The sequence below is a fragment of the Hippopotamus amphibius genome, chromosome 4 (assembly GCF_030028045.1).
Source record: "Hippopotamus amphibius kiboko isolate mHipAmp2 chromosome 4, mHipAmp2.hap2, whole genome shotgun sequence".
Classification (NCBI taxonomy): Eukaryota; Metazoa; Chordata; class Mammalia; order Artiodactyla; family Hippopotamidae; genus Hippopotamus; species Hippopotamus amphibius.
This window is the reverse complement of record NC_080189.1, coordinates 58,756,331-58,771,580: the sequence shown is the minus strand read 5'-3', so window position 1 is coordinate 58,771,580 and position 15,250 is coordinate 58,756,331. Positions and strand designations below refer to the sequence as shown.

At 39.2% G+C, this 15,250-nt stretch overlaps 1 protein-coding gene across 1 annotated transcript in view; it reads right to left on the bottom strand.

Annotated features, from left to right (window-relative positions):
• Window positions 1-2,289: 2,289 nt before the first annotated feature.
• The window catches only part of COL1A2 (collagen type I alpha 2 chain), a 35,469-nt gene continuing 22,508 nt past the window's right edge, over window positions 2,290-15,250 (bottom strand). Inside the window, exons 32-52 of the mRNA XM_057731089.1 lie at window positions 15,124-15,231; window positions 14,398-14,451; window positions 13,448-13,501; window positions 12,681-12,734; window positions 12,530-12,583; window positions 12,326-12,433; window positions 11,895-11,948; window positions 10,977-11,030; window positions 9,822-9,983; window positions 8,979-9,086; window positions 8,195-8,302; window positions 7,781-7,834; window positions 7,585-7,692; window positions 7,386-7,439; window positions 6,909-7,016; window positions 6,383-6,436; window positions 6,154-6,261; window positions 5,566-5,824; window positions 4,951-5,135; window positions 4,123-4,365; window positions 2,290-3,279 (exon numbers count right to left, since the gene is read on the bottom strand). Coding sequence (XP_057587072.1) covers window positions 3,133-3,279; window positions 4,123-4,365; window positions 4,951-5,135; window positions 5,566-5,824; window positions 6,154-6,261; window positions 6,383-6,436; window positions 6,909-7,016; window positions 7,386-7,439; window positions 7,585-7,692; window positions 7,781-7,834; window positions 8,195-8,302; window positions 8,979-9,086; window positions 9,822-9,983; window positions 10,977-11,030; window positions 11,895-11,948; window positions 12,326-12,433; window positions 12,530-12,583; window positions 12,681-12,734; window positions 13,448-13,501; window positions 14,398-14,451; window positions 15,124-15,231 — 2,238 coding nt within the window. The 3' untranslated portion in view covers window positions 2,290-3,132. The remainder of the gene's footprint in view (window positions 3,280-4,122; window positions 4,366-4,950; window positions 5,136-5,565; window positions 5,825-6,153; window positions 6,262-6,382; window positions 6,437-6,908; window positions 7,017-7,385; window positions 7,440-7,584; window positions 7,693-7,780; window positions 7,835-8,194; window positions 8,303-8,978; window positions 9,087-9,821; window positions 9,984-10,976; window positions 11,031-11,894; window positions 11,949-12,325; window positions 12,434-12,529; window positions 12,584-12,680; window positions 12,735-13,447; window positions 13,502-14,397; window positions 14,452-15,123; window positions 15,232-15,250) is intronic.

The following is a 15,250-nucleotide window of genomic DNA, read 5'->3' as shown; positions in this document are numbered from 1 at the left end:
ATCCAAATATCACTTGTTACTGAATGAGGCTAAGATCAGTTTCCTGAGATTCCATCTCATTAATTAATAGTGTCCTCTGCTATCCTCGGAGGACACTTCATTTAAAATTGTCTACACACATTATTTTATCCTCTCTCTGCAACTGAACCGTGAGATCCCTGAGGATGCTGCTACCTGGTATGGTTTTGTACGCCCCTCCCCAGTGTCCCTCAGGATGGCTGGGACATGGTGAATGATGACTCTTAGGTTAGGATTTTTCTTCTCTTTCAGAGAGTAGGTGGGCGGGAGGATGACCACCCTTCCCCTGGAGTTGGCCCCTCCTCAACCAAGACTGTTTTCACTTGTGACTGCTTATTTCTTTTTTTTTTTTGGCACACGGGCTTAGTTGCTCCGCGGCATGTGGGATCTTCCTGGAGCTGGGATCGAACCCGTGACCTCTGCATTGGCAGGCGGATTCTTAACCACTGCGCCACCTAGGAAGCCCATGACTGCTTATTTCTTTTCATGGTATTTTATGAGTAAATTTGTTGTAAATGATAAAAGTAATATAGCTACATTACAGCAAATTTGGATAATTTAAACATAAATATCATTTCTATCGTTACTACATAAATGTAGCTACTCTTAGTATTTTTACATGTATTTACAATAGTTTTAATGACAGTGTACTTGAATATTATATTTTAAAGATTGTATTCTATTACATTTTTTTCTTTTAATTATCCTTGGAAATATTATTGTGATACAAAAATTTATTTCACTATTTTCCTGTTATTATCTGTTAGATATATCATTATTTTTTCCTCATTGGTATTTATTAGATATTCTCTCATTTATTTCCTTACTGTTGCCTATCAGATACGCCCTTATTTAACTACTTTCCTATGCTGGTCTCATTTGGATGATGAATGATTGTTAAGTGACTGCTGTCTTAGGAAATCTGCCTGTTTGGATACGGTCTGACAGAAGTCATTATTATCAGGTAGCATAGTTTTGGCTCATAGTTGGTATTCAATAAATGTTGGTTTTCTTCCTTCTTCTCTTTCTCCCTTCCTTATACCAACTTTATGGTTGTTTCTTATATTGTGAGCCTGCGGGTACAGCATATATTTAATCCAGAGATTTCTAACTGGTTATTACGTAAGTTTGCTGTGGCTATTTCAATTAGTAATTTGTGGGGAATGCTAGTACTCTGATCCCAGAGGTTCAGTTTTCTTTATGCTGCTTAGCCAGGTATATTGATTCATTCTTGCCAGACATAAAATGTTAAAACTACCAAGGATTGTTGAAATCACCTTATCCAATGGTTTCCCAATTGGTGCATGTCAAAATTTTTCAAGGTGCTTAAAAGAATAGTGATTCCTTACTACATCTTAATTTGGTGGGTGAGGGTTGGGAATCTGCATTTTAATAAGCCTCCCAGGGTTCTGATGTAGGTGGTAGAAGGACCATACTTTGAAGTTACCATTTGGTTAATAGACCTTACTAACTGTTTAGAGTTAATTTTAGATTTTTATCATGTTCAGTCTTTTGCTTTAAAAACTAATTGAATCTTGAGATGACTTATAACAGGAGGCAAATATTACAATCACAATTATGTTCTGCAACAGGAAATAAGCTCTAAATGAATCTTAACATTTTACTTGACACATTACTATGTTTAAGTGTATTAAAGATGTCATTGAAAGGTGCAGGGGAGGAAAATGAACTTGATTTGGCAGGTAGGTGTTCATGGTACTATTATCCACAACTGTCTGTGCTGATTGACAGCATACACATTACCTCTTAACAGGCATTGTACTCAGTTGCATCAGATTTAAGTGTATGGCATTTTTGCTGAATATTTGAAACTGTTTTAGTTAATAGTATTAATTGTGCATAGACCAACTTTCAGCCACTGTTTCAAAGTGCTTAATGGATTATAAACCAAAAGGTTCTATGGGCCTCTACTTAGAATAAACTTAGGTCAACAATTGCCGTGTTGCTTAGGTATTATGTATTTTGAGTAGGGCAAATGTTAACAGTTCAGAGAAGGAATCATCCCCATGTTATAGATAAACTGAAACTCAGAAAGCTGAAGTGCTCAAGGTCATTTAGCCAGAAGTAGCCAAGCCAGAATTGGAGCTCAGATCTCCAGGGTCCTTGTTCTCTGCTCTTTCTACCATACCAACCTGCCCTTTTTGCATAGTTCCTACCTAATGAGAAACACTTGGTCTAATGGCTGGTTAGAGATGCTATAATCCATATTTATATTGCAAAGAGCATTGAAGCAAGGAATTCTACTCAGTATTTTCTTTGGAAAACCAAACATGCTTTATTTCATTTTTTGCACAATTTATTTAAACATCTCACATATACAAAATAGGTACAATTTAATTTTTCTGCTTGTTCGAGAAACAAGGCTTCTTTGGAACCATGGGAGAGGATGAAAATGAGACTGGCAAAGAACAAATGCTGAATTTAAAGAAGAGGACAATGTTGGGCAAATGATCCACTTACTTTTATTCAGGAATAAGATGTAAAGTACTGATGTTAAATCAAATGAAAAAAAATACACAATACAACTCAACACAGAGGAGTATTTCTTCTCAGATTCTCCTAGCACCATCAACATTCTTCAAGTATTTGAAATACTATTAATTAGCACCTTTGTATTTTGAACAAAAAACAAATACCTCAGTTCAACTCTGTTTAGGTCAGCACCTAATGGTGTGGATCACACTCACAGGAAAGTGTTTTGAGGTAGTTTACACCTTTGGAAGTTTGGGTTTTAAACTTCCCTCTGTGGAAGATATTCAAAAGCCACAAGTGGTGCAGATGTTCATGGTTTTTATTTTATTTTTCAATTTTTATTTTAGTTTTCTTACAAAGGTTGACATTTTCCACAACAAGTTTAAGAGTTGAAAAAAATTCCAAATCTCTCGGAGAGGGGGAAAGGGAGAGGGAATTAATTAAATTCGTATTGCACAATGCTCTGATCAATCCTTCTCCTTCTCTTTTGCCCACAATTTAAGCAAGTAGATGTGCAGAAGAAATGGAAGGATTCAGCTTTCAGTTAAGAAAGAAGAAAAAGAAATGGCCAAGAGAGAAAATTTTCAGATTTCCTTTGTCTTTAATTTAGGTTGAGTTCATTTATTTGAAACAGACTGGGCCAATGTTCAATCTGATTTCTTGGTCAGCGCCACCGATGTCCAAAGGTGCAATATCAAGGATAGGCAGGCGAGATGGCTTATTTGTTTTATATTCAATGATTGTCTTGCTCCATTCATTCGTCTTTTTCTGTTTAAAAAGAGAAGAAAAATATACATAAAGCAGTACTACTACAGAATCGAATCGTCTTGTATAATATTATATAATTATATATTACATACAATTGTGTTATATAATGTATAATTATATAGAACATATATTTATATATATTATATATTATATAATATCTTAGATATTTATATATAATTATATATTATTAATATACTAGATATTCTAATAACCACTTTTTGGCTCATGTCCTTCCAAAGATGTGTGTCTCAGTTCAACAAGTTTATCTTTGAAACAGTAGCATCAGGGCTGTCTCTACAGGTAGAGGTTTCCCACCAGTCCAGTTTTATAGAAAAAATTCCAGTGCATGTTCCAAGTGGTTTATTTCTACATTATCATTTTCAGGATGTGTGTGGTAGGAAGAGTTGGGTGGCTATGCAGTTCTACTATTAGTGAATTTTAAATTTTCTTCAATTTATAGCATATTACAGAGAAAGCATAAAGAAAAATTAAATGCAGGCCATACTAATAAGTAAAATAAAATACATATAACTATAAATTATAGCTTGAGCCCTTTTAACCTCAAGTAATTTTAAGTTATGGGTATACATCATCATTTAAGAAACTCATATTAAAAGACAAATAACTAATACATGGAACATAGTATATATTTCAGTATTTCAGAAAATTTCAGAAGGCAAGATCTGATAAGAATACTCTGGATTTACCATCTGAATTTAAACAAGTACATTTATGAAAGAAAAATCAAATAAGTTAGGTCTCTCATTCATCTGTTCATTTAATGGTCTATGCTCCATTATCCCACTTCCCAAATAAATGTTCCCATATTTCACTATTACTTACAGAGCAGCCATCTACAAGAACAGTGTAAGTGAATCTGCTATTGCCCTCGGCAACAAGTTCAACATCATTGGATCCTTGCAGAATGACAGCCTTTTTCAGGTTGCCAGACTCCTCATCCATGTATGCAATGCTGTTCTTGCAGTGGTAGGTGATGTTTTGAGAGGCATGGTTGGCCAGCAGGCGCATGAAGGCAAGTTGGGTAGCCATTTCCTTGGTGGTTACTCCTTCAACATTATATTCAAACTACAGGGAATAAGATGGTCATTCCAGTTAAATGGAGGACTCAGATACTAAGAGTCAAATTTAAAAAAATAGTCTGGTATAGAGAGGAATAATGGACTCAGATCTGAACTTGTACTTTTAAAGGAAACTCATATAGGCCTATATGTATGTGTGTATATATACAGACACAAACGTGTGTGTGTGTGTGTGTTTCTTTTTTAAAATAAGAGAGCAAGGAGGTAGAGATTTAGACCCCTTTATTTTTCTGTAATTCCCACCAATAAAGTTGATGAAGACTTTTAATTAGAAATTCAGAATAGCTCATATCTTGAAAATACATGTGGCATGGGATGAGTACTGGACCACATGCTGGCCAGTACTCCTTCACACTAAATGACATTAGTCAGTTTCTCCAGTGATTATCAGTTAAGTCACATGTGAATAATAACTTCTGAATTGTGTCTTTAATGTGCGATCCAGGATATAACTGAACCCCAAAACAGAGCAGGTTCTTTTAAGAAGCCCATTTTGGTAAAGGGCTAAAAAGCAAATAACCCTAACAAGATATTATTTAGTAGGAGAAAGAATGTTTGTAGGATTCCTTACCTGGGTACCACCATTGATAGTTTCTCCAACCCAGACATGCTTGCTGGCCTTGGAATTTCTGTACCAGTTCTTGACTGGGATGTCTTCAGGTTGAGCCCGGATGCAGGTTTCACCAGTAGAGAAATCACAGTATACTTTGATAGCATCCATAGTACACCCTTGGTTAGGGTCAATCCAGTAGTAACCTTTTAAAAAAACAAGACCCAGATCATAAAACTTCTCATTCAGTGGAACGCAGGTTCTAATAATTGCTAGTCAAAAATTCTGATTCCCATAAGTAACATTTTTGATTGTACTGTTATATTGTCTACTCCACATTAACAGAAATAGGGTGGCTATTTTCAAAATTAGACAGTTCCTCCTCTCCTCTCCATGAAAATCAAATCAGGGTACATATTAGCATGAAAAGGGCAAAAATATTTATCAAGACAATCTTCTCTCCCAGCACTTGGGAGAAGAAAATGTTTGGGAGAAGAAAATGTTTTATTAAGCGGGTATGATTTCACATAATACAATTTTTACCTAAATACCTTTTTATTTTAAATATCAATGGGAACTGATTTTGAAAAGCCCAGCTTGTGAGAAGCGTCATTCTGGTTGGACATCTCAACCTACCACTGCTCCATTCTGGGTGGCTGAGTCTCAAGTCACGGCATGTGCGAGCCGGGTTCTTCCTAGAGCCTTCTGGAGTAAGAAGAGTCTCAATCTGGTTGTTGAGAGATTTCAGAGTAGCATCAACTTCATAATCCTTGGGTCTGAGAGAAGGTGGTGAGCGAGGCTGGTCAGCCCTGTAGAAGTCTCCTTCAAAACCAAAGTCATAACCACCACCACTTGGGCCAGGAGGTCCGGGAGGGCCAGGAGGACCAGGAGGGCCCTGCAAAAGTGTAAGTAAGAAAGAGGAAGCTTTGCATTTGGTTATAGTGAGAGACAATGACAACAGGTTTTCCACTGAGATTCACACAAAAGCATGTTCTAATAAGTAAAAAAGAATCAAGTTCATTAAAAAACAGCTTGCTCCCTGGCATACTTGCAGGGATGGGCTTAAAGAGCTCATTACATACAGACAATTTTTATATATTTTAGAAAACATATGGAAGTGGGGGACTACTTTTAATGTGTTGTTGTAATTGTCTTGGTTTAGTCTAAAGAAGATATTCCCTTAGGTCAGTGATGCCCTACATTATTTCCCAAAATCATACTTACAGCAGGACCTTGGCTACCCTGAGAGCCACGAATGCCAGCAGGTCCGACTGCACCAGGATGTCCAGTGCGACCATCTTTGCCAACAGGGCCAGAAGGACCAGCAGGGCCCTAGGAAAGAAGGACACCAAGTGTATGTGAGCCAGCGAAAACCCCATAAGGGAGAAGAGGTCCGGGGCTCACTGCCTGCCATAGGCTCTTTTCAGAGATAAGCATCTCTTAGTTGACCTACCCTAGGACCAGCGGGACCCACAGAGCCAGGAGCACCTTGATCGCCGTGATGACCCTTTAAAGAGAGAACAGGAAAATCACACTTTCAGAACACGTGTTGATAAATAGATTTCAAAAAATTGAATGGAAAACTTTAGTTTCAGTGGACTCTGGATTGAGAAAATTGCAAATATAAAATGGGGCTCTTTTCTTTCATTATGTCTATTATATTCAATTATTTTTTTTCTACAAGTTATTTCAGAAGTGCAATATTAGTCATTCCCCTAATTATATTTATTTTAAGTGGGGTTGAAGGACATTGTTACCAGGAGATTTTAATATATGTATATTTCTGTCTCCTCTAACCATCACCTTTTCATGTTGGGATGAAATAGCACTATCTCTGAGCTATGGAGTTAGCCAGAGAATGGGAAATGAATATGATGTAGGACATTTTAGAACAATAGTAGTGAAATTTTGAGGAAGTTCATTCTGAGTTGAAGGACTTTAAGATCTGTACACATGCTGGATATCCACATTGTACTTACAGCAAGACCAGGAAGACCTTGCAATCCATTGTGTCCCTTTAAGCCAGGAAGACCTCTGGGCCCCTTATCACCAGGTTCTCCCTTATCACCTCGAATACCTTGTGGGCCCTATAAAGAAAAAGAGGGACAGGACATTTACCTTTAAAAAATGATGCTCACTTCTCTACAAATATTGCTTAATCTGTTTACAAAGATAATTGAAGACAAGCAAATGTCTAAAAGCCGTGTGGGTGCTACTTCCATCTCTTTCCTTAATCTGCTTTAGTTGAGTTGTTTGTAAAGTGGCTAAGTGTTGTGATTATTTAATACAAAAAAAGAAGAGATTTGAAATAGAGATTAAAAGGTATTTGTAGCAACTCTCAACATGGACTAAATTTTTTTAAAAATATAAAGTCTAGTCTGTGTATTATTTATCTTCTTAATGGACAGTGTGGACTGATCCTAAATGTTGTACAGAAATCTTCACCATGTACATACACTAGGACCTCTTGGACCAACAGCACCAGTGGGACCAACGACACCGGCAGGACCCTGTGAATTGGGAAAGAAAAACACAACTGATCAGCCAAGCCCAAGATCCTCCTCCCTAGGCCCCCACAGTTCCCCAGTGTGGGGAGGTTAGAGGTAAAGCCTGTTGAGGATGACAGCATTAAGGGACTGGTATTTATGAACTTACAGGTTCACCACGGTTTCCATGTTTGCCAGTGGGACCCACGGGGCCTTGAGGACCAGGTGCACCCGCAGCACCAACAGAACCAGCGTTACCAGGGTAACCACGCTCTCCCTATCAACGGTAAAAATGAAGCTTAGCATCAATCTGGCCTGTATTTTAGTCCCTTTTAAGCTAGAGAACAACGATGAGACGTACTGACCTTGTGTCCAGACTGACCATCACGGCCTGGGGGGCCATCACTCCCAGGGTTGCCCTGTGAAGACACCACACCAGTTAAGGCAGTTAGGGAGGCTCTGTAGCCCACTGGCCCCCTACAGTTCAGCCATCCACTGTCATCACTCCCAGTGCCCGATAGAGAACCCCCTTTCAGACTGTTAAAAAACAGGAACGAGAACTTGCCAACCTAGAGTTTTTTTAGGTTTTTGTTTTTTGTTTTTAAATATTTTGACCAACTTGAAGGATGCTGCTTAAAGACTCATTCCCCAGCCCAAGTCATTTTTAGTTGTTTCAATACTGGGAGTGGTTAGTAGATGTAGACCTCAGCTCAGGATACAAAGGTGCACACAATGCAGTACTGCTAGGTTATATTTTACAAACCAAATGCTGGACTCACATCACGACCAGCTTCACCAGGAGCACCATTGACGCCAGGATTACCCACAGCACCAGGGGGACCACGGGCCCCAGGTGGGCCTGAAATGCCGAGAGGGCCAGGTTCACCCTAAAGAGGCAGAGAAGACAACATTTCTCTCATTGGATTGAGTACCACTCTCACTCTCCCAAAGCAATCCTAGCCAGGGGTTCCAGTTTTAAGAGAGAAGGTAAATTGGAAGTGAGGGGGCCACAGAATCGTAAGAAGTGTCATTGGTGTCATCCTTGCCCTCCTCCTACACACTTAGATGGCTAGCCTTTGGAATGTTGTACTTTTGGAATGTTGCTCTGTACAAGGTGAGCCTAGTTTCATCTGATATTCCAAATAAAATGAATTCATAAAGTTGAGAGAGTTTATGGAGATTAGATGGTTCCTAGTTGCTGTCACGTATTAGGCTTAATGGAATGATTCAGAACTTCCAGAGTTTCATTCTTCCTACAGGATAAATGATGCTAGCATTTCATATTGCAGAGGAGTAAATGCAATTAGAGCTTATATCGTTTTTCAGCATGTAAAGAGAACAAAAATTGTTCTGCATAATGTTAAGCTGTGTCTTTATAGCATGTGTCTAAGTAAGGTGGTATTAAAGCTTCTTAGATAAGTGACATGTGATCTGTATAAAGAAAATGCCATGAATAAAAAATCTTAAGTGGAGTTATTCAGTGATCAATCTGTCACAGTTGAAGTGGCAGCTTTTAAATCTTTTATTATGTTAATAAGAATGAGAATGGTGTCAAACACTCACCACAGATCCAGCAACACCTGGTAGACCACGTTCACCTCTAGAGCCAGGGAGACCCAGAAAACCAGGAGCACCAAGAAGACCTTGAGGACCTGGAGTGCCAGGAGGTCCCTAAACAACAGTAAAAATACTGAGTATTACTGTAAGACCCTGGGAGATAACACAGGTTTGAGGTTGAGGATTCTGAGAATGAGTTTATCTTTAGTTTAGAAAAAGGCTAATGACCTCCTGTTAGTAGAACATATCTTTGGCTATCTTTTCTCTAGTGGAGACAATGAGTTTACATCTTAGCATGTATATTTCTTTGTATCTGGTTCCTCCTTGAGACCAATGAAACAACATTTAAAAATATGTGGTTGGGATTAATGAAGCCATTTTGGAGTGAGGGAATAGAGTTCTTACAGAATTTATGCTGGGAAGCAGATGTTGACCTTGGCCTCTAACTGCACCAGGTCTAGTAAAGCCACATGTCAGAGTAGCAATAATACTGCATATTGCATGTTTAAAACATTGGTAGCTTACTGAGATTGATTAATTTACAGTAGAGCGATCACAGCAATGGGATTCTGTTCTAATTGTAGTACCAGTAAGGTACCCTCAACAGCTTAAAGGTATTGATAAAACAGTGAGTTCCCTCACTCATCGTTGTCTCCATCAAGTGCCTTCTGAGCATCTGCTGAAGTCTTGACACCTCAATATCTGTTGGATAGATTTCCTGGCTCAGTTGAGCTCTATTTGAAAGCCTGCGTTACTTATCAACAAATATATGCCACCTGAAGATTTGTGTAAGGGATTTATATTAATTCAACACAAGGTATTAAGAGGGAGGAGTTTGAAATCACTTACAGCAGTACCAGGCTCTCCAGAGGGACCCTTCTCACCAGCAAAGCCAGGAGGGCCAGAAGCACCTGTTTCTCCACTTCGACCAACTGGACCTTGGTCACCACGAGGCCCACGAAGTCCCTCTTTTCCAGCAGGACCAGGGGGACCAGGGGGACCAGAGATACCCTGTGAGCAAATATATGAGGTTATTTACTTTCTGTTAATCGTCATGGACCTGGGAGAGAGCAGCTGAGGTTCTAAATGTTAAGATGCAGACAATTTGAAGCAACAAAATAATATCCTGGTCATTTTGGAGAAATGTTTAGAATTTTTAGCAACCTTTCTTGTAGAAGGAAGCAACTTTCATCTTCCTCTCCTGAGACTGTAATAAAGTGAACAACTGAGGCAAAGGCTATGGCAAATGTCTGTGAGGAAAAGCAGTGCTGTGCTACCAGTCACCTGGCATATTGGAACCAGAACTATGTGGAGTTATATGAGTTAGCTGTAAATGAGTGGGACTTTGGGTTTTGGAGGACTCTGCTTGTTTCTTTTTGAAGAAAACCAATACAGGCATTTTGTTCATAATTGAGGAATCACATATGCTCTCAACTAGGTTTAATTAAATGCCTACAGGGAATGAAGATTTTTCTGTTATGAACCTGTGAAAGGATTCCAAGAAATCAACATCTTTGCTATTTTTTTTCCTTGAAACCTTAACCGGAAGACTTAATCCTTGGTAATTAATTAAATTCTCTTGAGTCCTGACAGGAGAGTCTGAATCAGAATTAAATTAGAGGCCAAACCACCTTTAAATTCAGGAACAATTACACTTTAACAACGGAGGCAGAATGTTGGCCATAAAGGGTAATTAGATATAGAAATATCTGATATGTGACTAGAACTGTTCTGTTTTTTATTTTTAACAAAGAGACCATGCCCCTAAAAGGGAACAAGGGGACTTCTGTTCACATGAATAAAAGCCTCTTAAACTGATATTAGAAAATATGATTTCTGATGATTTTGCCTTAATGATTCAGAAAAACTGATTTCAGATTAGGAAAGTAATAGCAAAATATTAGTAGCATGTTTGTCATAGAGTTTCTTACCAGTTTCCTACTAGAGGCCAGGAATTTGGCTAGAGTTAATAAATGAAGACACATTTTGAAGTGATTTACTTACAGAGGGTCCAGGAGGACCAGTCCGTCCAGCAGCACCAGGGAAACCAGTAGCACCCTAAGAACCAAGTACATTAAAATTCCATAGTCAGCACCAACTCCAGGAATCTGAATAAGATGGAAATTTCTCCCTTGGAAAATCCTCAATACATGTGACCAAGAATGGACCAAAGAGTAGGTAGTGACAGCCTCAGATAGGGTACTATTTAACCAGGACCACAAAGATCCATCTCTACACGTCTTCCTGACCAGCATGCCCCCAGTTGCAGTGCTTGTATTTTGCATTAAGGCTCTGATAGTTCTTTTTATAATGCTAACATATTACCTGATGGTTGTAAAAGCAAGAAGACAAGACACTATACCATTATTATACATTGATGCATATATATTAATAACTCTTAACCACCTGGCTGGGTGCTAAGGGAATGGACACTAAGTAATTTTGTTTACAGAGGAAGGTATAATAAAAAAACCAAGGGTATTAACTGCTGTCCAGTGAGAGGAGGGAGGAGTCAGTGGAGTTCATTCCTGGGGAGCATTGGGTCTCTAGGGAGTCAGTGTAACAGCACTGGACACCAAGGGAAAGGACTTGATCAGGCAGAAGAAGGGGGGAATCAACAAAAGGATAAAAGGTACCAAAGAAATATTTCACCCATTTCACAAACTACCTGGGGTAACCTTTGGTTATTACTACCTCAAGTGAAGTGGTAGCCACATATAGTGCACTGAGTTCCAGCTGGGATTAAGTTAACATTCCATGAATCTGATCTTAACTTCAATATCAGAATTTCTTTAAATAAAATTAGCTTGAATCTCAAGACTCTCATTACAGTCCAAATTACCAAAAATTTCCAGACTTTCAAGTTGTCCGTAATAGATTCTGAAGAAAGAAAAATTATCAAAATACATTGTAAATACTCACAGGGGGGCCTCCATCACCACGACTTCCAGCAGGACCAGGGGGACCACTTGGACCCTAAATGGAAACAAAAAAAAGATGGTCAAATCAGAAAACAATCTTTATAAATGTTACTCTTTTCTTCAAGTGGATCATTCCCATGTCTATTAGAATCAAATCTAGAAATGTAAAATGAATATCTGTGTTATATAAAATAAATGTCCTTACTTCAGTATTACCACTTTTAAGGGTAATCAAAGAGGTAAGATAAAACAATATTTATGAAACTTTTATAATGTGTAAAGTGGTATGCAATTGTTAACTCTTATTTTGAAATTGTCTTCCATCTGGTATGTTCCCTGATGAATAGTAGGCACTCGATTGATTTGTGTTGAGTTATAAGATTTCATGGGTAACTGCACAGGCTGTGTTGACCATCAGTGAATTCAACTTACAGCTGGGCCAGCAGCTCCAACGGGGCCTGTGGGACCAACAGGACCAATTTCACCCTTGGGTCCTTTGGTTCCTCTCTCTCCTTTAGCACCAGGTTGACCAGCAGCGCCCTGTTGGGAAGCAACAGTTATAGTTCAGGTATTCCAACTCACTCTACTTGCTAACGGGGGGTGTTTTCAGATTAACCTTCATTACATGATACTCACAGCAGGACCAGCAAATCCATTGGGACCAGCGGGACCAACCTCACCACGTTCACCCTAGGTGGGAGGAGGAATTGTAAAATGTCTCAGCAATCTTAGAGTCATCTATGCCTATATGTTATGAGTGTCTAAAATGACCCAGGTTTCTACTTACAGGGCTACCACGAGGACCAGCAGGACCAGCGGGACCAGCAGGACCAGATTCACCCTGTAAGGAGACCAAAAATGAGTTTGTCAGTGTTCCTCACACAGATGCTCAAAGAGGTAGGAGGGAGAGGGAACAGAGGTGGACAGTGGGCTCTTGTCAGGGTTTGCAGTTGTATCCAAAGAGGTGATGAACTCACATCTCACAGAGAAAAATGAAATGGATTCTTACTCTGCGTACCATTGTATTCATTTTGGAGGGTGGCATGCTATTGGCCAAACACTTACAAAAACACTATAAATCGGTGCCCACAATACTAGGAGGAGGACATTCTAATTTTTAGGTGGACACGGGGCTGATCTATTTGCTGCAATTTGTGCAACAATAAATAAGGTCTATTTTAAGTGGACTGTTCGATGTGAAATGGGTACACTGTGTATTTTATTGATTTTTTTTTCACAATTGAAGGTTTCAAGAAGGCTCAGTGCATTAGGATATTGTTAATGGTTAACAGGCAACCCCAAAAGACTTTAAAACAAATGATAGGGATTAAAGTATAGATCAGATAACTGGCACGTCTATAGAAAGGGAAAGAGAACTTTAAACACACAGCATTTGTTTCTTGCTGCCCCATAACAGATATGTTTTTAAATAAATGGGCTTTATACCAAGCCATAAAAATGAATTGCTGGGGCCCTTTAGGGCCAGGGTGGCAGGGAATTTTAGATACCGCTATCGGTTCAGAGAGCTGCCACTCAGTGAAAATGCGTACTTACCCGGTCCCCGTTGGCTCCAGCCGGACCAGGGGCACCTACGGCACCAGGAGCACCCTAGTACCAAAAAGAGAACAAGTCTTATTAATAACACCCCCATACCGCCAAAAATGACCCTTGCCGTTTCCCCTTGCTGTGCTTATACAGTGACTGAACACTGGACACTCTGGGTGGACATCAAGAAAGCCTTGGATACATTTCAGTTCTAATGATCAAGACTATTAGAAGTTCCTCTCAGGAGGAGAGTACCCTGGTGGTGAAGTCTCAGTACCCTAGTGGAAATGTCTAAGTCATAGGCAGGTTAGGAACTGGGAAGATAAAATTCCTTGGAGAGTAGCAAATGACTGGCCTTGCTAAGAACTGTTAGGGCTGTGTGATTCAGAGAAAGGACTGTGATGGATGTGCCACACGGAGTTATCAGCACTGAAGGGGAGGTGAGAAGAGCCAAAGTGGCTTATGGCCCGGATGATGTCAACAGTCTAGGTAGGATTATTATACCTTTATGGGATTATTGTTGGCATCTCCATGGCATTAACAGTTTATCTTTGGGGCTGCTCTTTGAGTGATAAATTCTTAGGGTATACATTTGAATAAATAGGACCTTATTAGAGGTTCTGGCTTCTTAAAGTGTAAGAATTATTAGCCCTATGATAACTTAATCTATTAAACCTAGAGATTTTGGATTCTAGTTTGTACTTGGTATAGTTAACACTAAGGAAGGTAGAAAATTCCGGCTATGATTTTCAAGGGGATGAGTCCTCTTCTGAATTTTTTTTTGGAACATGTAAAATGATATTCTTAGTCACAGATCCAGGAAGGTGTGGAATACTCTTTTACGAAAGTTGAATCCCTCTTTTGTCAGTTCAGTTTTGGAAAGCTTCTCAACTCGAATTGAGTGAAATGTAAAACAAAACAAAACAAAACAATCCGAGTACAAACAGAATTCTACTCACACGAGCACCATCTCTGCCTGGGCTACCAGCATCACCTCTGAGACCAGCTTCACCCTGAAGGTATAAAGCAAGAGCAACTTTTTGTTTTCCAGCCAAATTTTTGAATTGAAGTTAATCTGCAGTGTTTTTACAAAAGATGCTAAAATAACTTTATTCATTTAAGATCTTTAGTAATGTTTTGATTCCCTACCATTGTGTAAAATATTGAATGAGGAAAAAAAAGGAAAAAATAATTCAAGACTCTTTCCAGATTAGTATTAAATATTCTCTTCTAATTTCCATACACCCTCCTGAAGCATAATCAAGCAAGGTACAAATTGATGTGGACAGAATTATAAGGCAACACCACAATGGGCTTCAGTGCCTGATCACTCTTATGGCATAACTAATGCAGCAGCACGGTTGACAGCTGTTCAATATAGCTTCTTCCCATTAATTAGGGCAGGCTGAGGCATTATTGTTAGTGGCATTAAAATGAGCCTCATGTATTACTCAACACCATCTGTTTGCATGAAATTCCATGGTAGCAAGGAATTTTGCCAGATTAGTGAGTTTAGACATGCGTAGGTGCTAGGTGGCAGAGGGAAATGTATATACATAGATATCAAAATGCTACCAGACCACCTGCCAAGAATTGTAAAAAAAAAAAAAAAGGTTAACCTTGTGCAGCCTTCTTTGCTAGAGTTCACCAACAACATATATTAAGGTCCAAGAGTGAGAGGGTACCTTTTCTCCCTTGCCTCCAGGTATGCCAGCAGTACCCCTCTCTCCTGGGAGTCCGCTAGGACCAGATGGGCCCGCAGTGCCGGGAGCACCAACCACACCCGGTTCGCCCTTGAGTCAAACACATGTG